Genomic DNA, 9,048 nt, shown 5'->3' with positions numbered 1-9,048 from the left:
ACCGTTAGACCAGCCTTTCTCAACCGGGGTGCCGTCTGGCTTCGTCAGGGGTGCCGTCAAAAATATTCTGATAGTGATGAGTCGTTCGCGAACGATCCGATTCACACACACACACAGAGCGAGAGAGAGACACTCAAACTCAAACGAAGCTTTATTGGCAAATAAAGACATTCGTATTTCAAAAGCAAGTTACAGAGAAATAATAAAAATAACAATAAGAAAAAACTATTATATACAAAACAGCTACATGTGCAAAAAATATCAAATAGAATAAAATATTAATAATTTAATATTTAAATTATTAATATATAAAGACACACAGAGAGAGACAGAGACGCACACACACACACAAACTAATCGTTATTACTACCTCAATAATGTAAATATTATAATTTTTATTGTTATTATTTTGCACTGTTTTTATTAATATTTTATTCTATTTTATATTTTTGCACATGTAACTGTTTTGTATATATTTGTTCTTTCTTATTGTTATTTTTTATTATTTCTCTCTAACTTGCTTTGACAATACGAATGTCTTTATTTGTCATGCCAATAAAGCTTCTTTTGAGTTGAGAGAGCCATAACCAAGCTACAGAGAGAACATGCAGAAAAGAAGCAGTGCTCTTAGTATAATGACAAATAATTGAGAAATAAACTATAAACTCATTTAATTATGTTAAATCTGATTCGTTCATGACGCGAACTGAGTTTTTCAAGCCTAACTTACATCAAGAACAAGTACAGAGAGCGACTGGGGGCTCTGGACCAGGAGCTCCGAGTCTGCCTCTCATCCATCCCTGCCAGAATAGGGCGATTGTGAGCATCATCCCAGGCTCAGGTTTCCCATTAAAAGTAAGTCACGTTTACCCCTCCCTCCCTCCCTCCCTAAATGACACCTTATGGTGTGTGTGCGTGTGTGTTAACAGTCCGAGGGATCCAGAGTGTAAGTTTTTTAATACATTTTAGACTGGGGTGACTTGACATTTTGCATACTTTCAAAGGGTGCCGTGACTGAACAAAGGTTGAGAAACACTGCGTTAGACGCCTCATTTATCAGGTCAAAACAGATCCCTGTTTTCAGGGGGTGTCGGTAATTTTTAAAGGGCACTGTGACGTCACCAAGCAGCGACTGAAAAGACGGCGGGGATGTGCGCGCGACGTGCTGATGCAAACAGTGCTAATGCTAGTGCAAACCGCGTGGGTGAGATGTAAACACAAACTAGTTAAATATTTTCTACATTTGCCTTATTTTGTCGAAAAACGAAACGTTTCAAGCAACAATAAGTCGTTCCACGTGGTTAATTTAAGAGGTAAAGTGAAAGAATGCTACTGGAGAAGTTTACATACAGCAGTAAGCAGGACCGAGTTTAGCATCATGGAGAGTACAGATATCAAGCCAACAGAACCGAGCTCAAAGCTAACATGTGAGAATGAAGTGAAGGAAAGCTGTGGGAAGAGGAAATGTGAAGAGACAGATAAACGGTTTGGAAAGAAGCGAAAAGGAAATAAACAGCTGAAACCTGGAGAGAGATATGTTCCTCCTCCACAGAAACGCAACCCCGGAGTGAGCTTTAATCAGGAGCACTTCTCTGAAACCTCTTATTATTTTGAAGGAGGGCTGAGGAAGGTGCACCCGTATTATTTTGATTTTAAGACCTACTGTAAAGGACGCTGGATTGGTAAAACACTGCTGGATGTTTTCAGTAGTGAATTTCGTGCCGAGCCTATAGAGTACTACAGGAGGGCAGTTAAAGAGGGACGCATTCGCCTGAACGAGATTCCTGTGGAGGATTTAAATATAACACTGAAGGTAATGCCAAGTTCACACCACGACTTTCTGATTTGTCGGGTCGGTGTATATTTCTCACTACACGACTGAATCTTTTGCACTCGGGAGTCTTTCAGTCGGTGTATATTTCACACTACACGACTGATCGGTGATAGGGGGTTTCACACTACACGATTTATCATCAACTGGAATCACAGGTGAGCTTTTCTGGTCTCCCAAACTAGGTTTTTTTTTTTACAAAAACACACGTGAGAAGTGACGAGGGGTTTAATGATACCACGTCCAAAAATGCACGTCAACAAGTAGCGAGCGATCAAAGTGTTGTTTACGATGTGTAGCGTAAAATCAAAGAGAAAAAATAAATGAATCTGAGTGGATTTGGCAACACGAGCAGCAGGGATTGTTCTTTAAGTTGGAGGTTAATAAATATTTTTGCAATGATGTTTTGTAGAGAATGATCAGGTCAGAAATACTGTAAAACGTGTGTGTGCCAGTGTTTTCTGATATAAACTATATTACGCCCCTGTCCCACCTGTTTACACTCCTCTCCTGCGTTTCCCCTCACACTGTATCCTGCGTTCTCATTGGCTTTTCGACATAGCACTCACTGCCAGTCGCACAACTCGGATCAGAGAAGTTCTGCATCCACTTAAAAGTTGACCCCAATTTCACAGGGGCATGTGTAGTGAGAGCCACCAGTAAACATGCTTCTGTTTGTCTTTTTTTAATTTAATACAATGTTTTTCCATTACAATTTACATATAGAATAGAATAGAATGCCTTTATTGTCATTGCACAGTGCACAACGAAATTTTAAACGTGTGGTTTTAAGAACTTTACAGAAAAAAAAGAAGAAGAAGGTTATTGCACAATCCCTATAAATTGCACATTATTTCTTAGGATGTAAAGTTTGATAGTTTAGTGTTTTTATGTGCAATGAGTAAAAAGCTTAATCTTAGAAGAGTACATACAGTTCAGATTTGCTTAGTGTTTGCCACTACTGAAAAGCAAACCAGCACATGGGGTGAAACTAATCATGTCAGTTCCATGGTGTAATGGTCAGCACTTAGGAGGAACTGACTGGTTTTAGGGACAATGGTAGCCTAGTGGGTAGAGCTTTATACTATCAACTGAAAGGTTGAGAGTTGGAATCCCAACTATCAATCCCAGTTTAAGCTTAGAAGAGTACATACAGTTCAGATTTGCTTAGTGTTTGCCACTACTGAAAAGCAAACCAGCACATGGGTGAAACTAATCATGTCAATTCCATGGTGTAATGGTCAGCACTTAGGAGGAACTGACTGGTTTTAGGGACAATGGTAGCCTAGTGGGTAGAGCTTTATACTATCAACTGAAAGGTTGAGAGTTGGAATCCCAAATCTCAATCCCAGTTTAAGCTTAGAAGAGTACATACAGTTCAGATTTGCTTAGTGTTTGCCACTACTGAAAAGCAAACCAGCACATGGGTGAAACTAATCATGTCAATTCCATGGTGTAATGGTCAGCACTTAGGAGGAACTGACTGGTTTTAGGGACAATGGTAGCCTAGTGGGTAGAGCTTTATACTATCAACTGAAAGGTTGAGAGTTGGAATCCCAAATCTCAATCCCAGTTTAAGCTTAGAAGAGTACATACAGTTCAGATTTGCTTAGTGTTTGCCACTACTGAAAAGCAAACCAGCACATGGGTGAAACTAATCATGTCAATTCCATGGTGTAATGGTCAGCACTTAGGAGGAACTGACTGGTTTTAGGGACAATGGTAGCCTAGTGGGTAGAGCTTTATACTATCAACTGAAAGGTTGAGAGTTGGAATCCCAAATCTCAATCCCAGTTTAAGCTTAGAAGAGTACATACAGTTCAGATTTGCTTAGTGTTTGCCACTACTGAAAAGCAAACCAGCACATGGGTGAAACTAATCATGTCAATTCCATGGTGTAATGGTCAGCACTTAGGAGGAACTGACTGGTTTTAGGGACAATGGTAGCCTAGTAGGTAGAGCTTTGGACTATCAACTGAAAAGTTAAATGGTTTGAATCCTAGCTCTGCCATGTTAGCCATTGTTGGGTCCTCGAGCAAGACCCTTAACCCTCTCTGCTCCAGGGGCGCCGTACAATGACTGACCCTGCGCTCTAAACCCAGCTTCCAAACAAGCTGGGATATGTAAAGAAAATTTTGTTGTACTGTACACATGTATATTTATATATGACAAATAAAGGCATTCTATTCTAATTCTATTTAATTAAAACACATGTTCAGACAGCTTTGAGCAAAAAGTCTCAAGCCTTTATAAGCATTATAGACCTTGCTCTGTCCTGTTTGTCAGGGCGGCACAGTGGCTAAGTGGGTAGCACTGTTGCCTCACAGCAAGAAGGTCCTGGGTTCAATCCCCGTGTTCGTGTGGGTTTACTCCGGGTGCTCCGGTTTCCTCCCACAGTCCAAAGACATGCAAGTGAGGTGAATTGGAGATACTAAATTGTCCATGATCATGTTCGATATAACCTTGTGAACTGATGAATCTTATGTAATGAGTAACTACCGTTCCTGTCATGAATGTAACCAAAGTGTAAAACATGATGTTAAAATCCTAATAAACAAACAAATCCTGTTTGTCATGCTGGAACAGGAAATGACTGGCCCACACACAGAAGGATTTAATGCACAGTGTTGTGTCACATTCATTTTATAATTGATGTTGAAATTATCTGTCATTTGAGCCACAGTAGCACTTCTGTTAGTCTGTACCGGACACCACAGCCTCATCAATGAGTCCGGGCTGCCCAACTACTGGTCGTCGGTTCTTGGCATGCCCCATAACAAGCGTTCAGACAGCTTTATTTGCAGCCACTGTTCACCAATTATAACTATGACCATACAAATACTGGTGTTCTGAAAAATTCTGAAATTCATGTACATTTCTCAAAGATTCAACCCTTCACTAATAACGTGTCAAATTGATATGATTTGTAATAAGATTTAAATTCAATATACATTTAAATGCAAAATAAAAGCATATCTGCCAGCGTTCTCAAGAGTTTTTTTCATGTCGTGTCAGGGCAGTGCTAGCCTAAGGTTTAAGGTACTGCACTAGTAATCGGAAGATCGTCAGTTTAAGCCCCATCACTGCCAAGTTGCAGCTGTTTGGCCCTTAACCCTTTAATGGTCTCACTAAGAAAGTAATGTTTAAAAAAAAAATCATACTTAGTTTCTTGGGACTATACCAACAACATACAATTAATATTTTTGACTAGTGCACACAGTAGTTTTGAAGGAACCTCTACCAAACAGTTTGGATGAACAGAAAGGCTGTTTTTGTAAAACCACCTACCAATATTTGAGTTTTAAACGTCAACCAAGAAGTAGATACGGCCCAAACAAGATTGTTTAAATACAGCTTATTACAGCAGACCATTAAAGGGTTAAGCAAGGTTCTTAACCCTCAATTGGTTACAGTCATATTTGTAAGTGGCTTTGCATTTAAATGTCTGCTAATTGCCATAAATGTCATTGCAAGCTTTGTATTTGCGAATTAATCAGCTAGTAGATGTCTTTTATGTGGTGGATGTAGTCGGTTATGTTGTTTTAGACATTTATCATTGTAAGTGTGGGAAGTGTCAGTAATTGTATACCTAAAAAGTGCACTTACATGCTACCTGATAAAATAGTCACTGAATTTTAGTATAGTACATGTGTACCTAATAAACAGTTAAAGGTGCGGCATAGTGGCTCAGTGGGTAGCACTGTCGCCTCACAGCAACAAGGTTTGGGTTCGATCCCCAGGTGGGGCAGTTCAGGTCTATTCTGTGTGGAGTTTGCATGTTATTTCCCGTGTCTAAGTGTGGGTTACCTCCGGGAGCTCCAGTTTCCTCCCACAGTCCAAAGACGTGCAAGTGAGGTGAATTAAAGATACCGAATTGTCTGTGACTGTGTTTGGCATTAAACTTGTGAACCGATTAATCTTGTGTAACGAGTAACTACCTGTTCTGTCATGAATGTAACCAAATTGTGTAAAACATGACGCTAAAATCCTAATAAATAAACAGCTACGTATTTACATATTACAATAAATGCGTATGGTGAGATGTTTTGTTTATATTTCTAGAACAATGACTTTATGAGGAACACTGTGCATCGTCATGAGCCTCCTGTGAGCTCACAGCAACTGCAGATCTTGGTGGACGACGGTGAAGTGGTGGTGGTAGATAAACCTGCTTCACTGCCAGTGCATCCATGTGGCCGTTACCGACACAACACGATCATCTTCATTCTGGGAAAAGAAAAGGGTCTGTGTGGCCTTCACACGGTGCATCGCCTCGACCGCCTCACCTCAGGAGTTCTTTTGTTTGCACGCACTCTGGAAGTGTCCAAAAAACTGGATCAAATGGTTCGAGAACGGCAGGTGAGGCAGGCACAGTCTTTTCTGACTTTAGCTTTTGACATATTTCCTAAATTAGTGAACATCATATGTACTGATATAATAGAGCCACAATGATTGGGAGCCAGGTGTGTTATCACTTATTTCATGGATCCTTGGGGTTCCTGAAACCATGAGCACACTGCACGACTTTTACATTACCGTACTGTAAACTATCCGTGTGTCCATTAGCTTGTTGGACATCCTGTTCCAAAACCATGCTTTTCATAAAATTTTGGAGTGTGTCTGGGAATTTTTGCTATTTGTAAGGTCAGGCACTGACCTTATTTGAAAGGGCCTTGCTTGCATTTGATGTTCCAGTCAAACAAAAGGACACAGTCATGCTGGAACAGGAAAGGGCCTACCCCAAACTCTTTTTTTTTTTAGTTAATAATTAAATTTGAACTCAGTACATGGGAAATGAGGGTGCTCAGATGGCACAGTGGTGAACTGCTTTAGCCCAGTACTGCTGGGATCGCTGCTAGAATCCCCACTGGTGCTATCAATTGGTTGTGCATCTGCATACAGACATGATTGGCTATGTCTTGGGGAGAGAGCTGGCTGTGGCCATGCGATGGATTGGTGTCCTGTCTGTGGTGTGTAACTGCATTACACCCATTGGTTCTGGAAAAAAAATTCTGACCAGAATAACAGTGGTAAAACATAAACAAAATGTCTAAGTTTTGTCCATATACTTTTGGCAGTCATGTACATGAGGATTGTTGTTTTATTAGGTCAGTTCTATGTAGCTAAATTGGTTCAGATCTATTTGTGTTAATGAACGTTTTTGTTTTGTGCAGCTGGAGAAGGAGTATGTTTGTCGTGTGGATGGGGAGTTTCCAGACGGTGAGATTGTGTGTGAGGAACCCATCCTGGTAGTCTCTTTTAAGGTGGGTGTATGCAGGGTGGACCCTAAAGGCAAAGAGTGCCGCACAGTTTTCCAGAAGCTCAGCTATAATGGGCGCTCCAGTGTGGTCCGCTGCCTCCCACTGACAGGGCGCACACACCAAATTCGGGTTCATCTCCAGTTCCTGGGCTTCCCTATCCTCAACGACCCTATTTATGGCTCATATGCATGGGGCCCCGACAGGGGCAAGGGAGGCCTGGTGGGTAAAAATGATCAGCAATTGCTGGATGCTCTTATTGATGAGCACCGTTCCAAGGAGAGCTTGCACCTGCTGGATATTTCTGATGAAGTCTTAGCAGGAAGCCGGGATGAGTCAAACGTGGGACCAAGTGAAGCTGTCCTGAGTAAAAATGAATCTGTAAGCGGTGCACAGAAAGAGAATTCCTGTAGACTCTCAGTGTCATTACAGACTGAAGATCCCAACCCAACTACTGACACATCTTCAAATGACAAGGATGCACAAACACACAATGTACACACAGAGGAAGGGGAATCTCCCCCAGTGAACAGAACTGCAAACCCCGAGACCAGGGTTGTGCGCGATCCGTTATGTGCAGAGTGTAAAAAGGTACGACCTGACCCTACAGAAAAGGACCTGGTCATGTATCTGCACGCACTCCGCTACAAGGGCCCGGATTTCGAGTATTCCACACAAATACCTGACTGGGCTAAAGAAGACTGGGTGCAGGATTAAAATCCTTCTTACATTAGGTTTATTTTTTTTAGGAATATTATAAATGAAGAAGCATGCTGAATTCTTTTTAAATATGATTATTTAAGGACATGATTGTTTTTAAAGTACAAATTCAGGTGGTAATATAAACTGTAATTTAGGATAAATATTTAATTTTCCTTCTGGCAGCATTTCAGAACCAGAATAATACAAGTTATGGAACTGCAGATTAATAAATTTCTTAGACAAATGTAGATTAAAACAGTTGCAAAACCTCTGTCCTGAGATTTTAAACAGTCTGCATGTTAGACCGCTGCACCACTCGAGCCCTGACTGCACATCTTTTGAAATTATTTACATTTCTGTATTGATTTGTGCATCCAACTAGCAAACATTAAATCTAAACTAATAACAATTTGACATCATCGTTTTGTTGAATGTACTGAGTAATCATCAATATTCCCGGTTTTATTTAATGCCTTGTAAAACCTCTACTAGCAGCTACACCGATCAGCCATAACATTAAAGAAGCACTTTGTAGTTCTACAATTACTGACTGTAGTTCATCTGTTTCACTACATGCTTTGTTGTCAGGACTCTCCCAGGACCACTACAGAGCAGATATTATTTAGGTGATGGATCATTCTCAGCACTGCAGTGACAATGACATGGTGGTGGTGTGTTAGTGTGTGTTGTGCTGGTATGAGTGGATCAGACACAGCAGCGCTGATGGAGTTTTTAAACACCTCACTGTCACTGCTGGACTGAGAATAGTCCACCAACCAAAAATATCCAGCAAACAGTGCCCTGTGGGCAGCGTCCTGTGACCACTGATGAAGGTCTAAAAGATGACCAACTCAAACAGCAGCAATAGATGAGCGATCGTCTCTGACTTTACATCTACAAGGTGAACCAACTTTGTAGGAGTGTCTAAAAGAGTCTAGTGAGTGGACACTATTTAAAAACTCCAGCAGCGTTGCTGTGTCTGATCCACCCATACCAGCACAACACACACTAACACACCACCACCACCATGTCATTGTTACTGCAGTGCTGAGACTGGTCCACCACCTAAATAATACCTGCTCTGTGGTGGTCCTGTGGGGATTTCTGACCATTAAAGAACAGAGTGAAAGCAGGCTAAAAAGTATGTAGATAAACTACAGTCAGTAATTGTAGAACTACAAAGTGCTCCTATATGGTAAGTGGAGCTGATAAAATGGACAGTGAGTGTAGAAACAAGGAGGTGGTTTTAATGTTATG

At 40.9% G+C, this 9,048-nt stretch overlaps 1 protein-coding gene across 1 annotated transcript; it reads left to right on the top strand.

The window, feature by feature from the left end:
• Positions 1-1,208: 1,208 nt before the first annotated feature.
• rpusd2 (RNA pseudouridine synthase domain containing 2) lies at positions 1,209-8,200 on the top strand. The gene is made up of 3 exons (XM_063007129.1): positions 1,209-1,813; positions 5,894-6,190; positions 7,006-8,200. Exons 1-3 carry the CDS (start codon positions 1,379-1,381, stop codon positions 7,804-7,806), a joined length of 1,533 nt encoding a protein of 510 aa, XP_062863199.1. The 5' UTR covers positions 1,209-1,378; the 3' UTR covers positions 7,807-8,200.
• The last annotated feature ends 848 nt before the right edge of the window (positions 8,201-9,048 follow it).

Source organism: Trichomycterus rosablanca, chromosome 13 (assembly GCF_030014385.1).
Source record: "Trichomycterus rosablanca isolate fTriRos1 chromosome 13, fTriRos1.hap1, whole genome shotgun sequence".
Taxonomy (NCBI): domain Eukaryota; kingdom Metazoa; phylum Chordata; class Actinopteri; order Siluriformes; family Trichomycteridae; genus Trichomycterus; species Trichomycterus rosablanca.
This window is presented reverse-complemented; position numbering and strand designations above follow the sequence as displayed.

Bases quoted from the DNA above. Each gene is read 5' to 3' on its own strand.
- rpusd2 (XM_063007129.1), top strand. From the start codon at position 1,379: ATGGAGAGTACAGATATCAAGCCAACAGAACCGAGCTCAAAGCTAACA. The intron at 1,814-5,893 runs GTAATGCCAAGT...TTATATTTCTAG, and splicing joins ATTTAAATATAACACTGAAG to AACAATGACTTTATGAGGAA. The intron at 6,191-7,005 runs GTGAGGCAGGCA...TGTTTTGTGCAG, and splicing joins AAATGGTTCGAGAACGGCAG to CTGGAGAAGGAGTATGTTTG.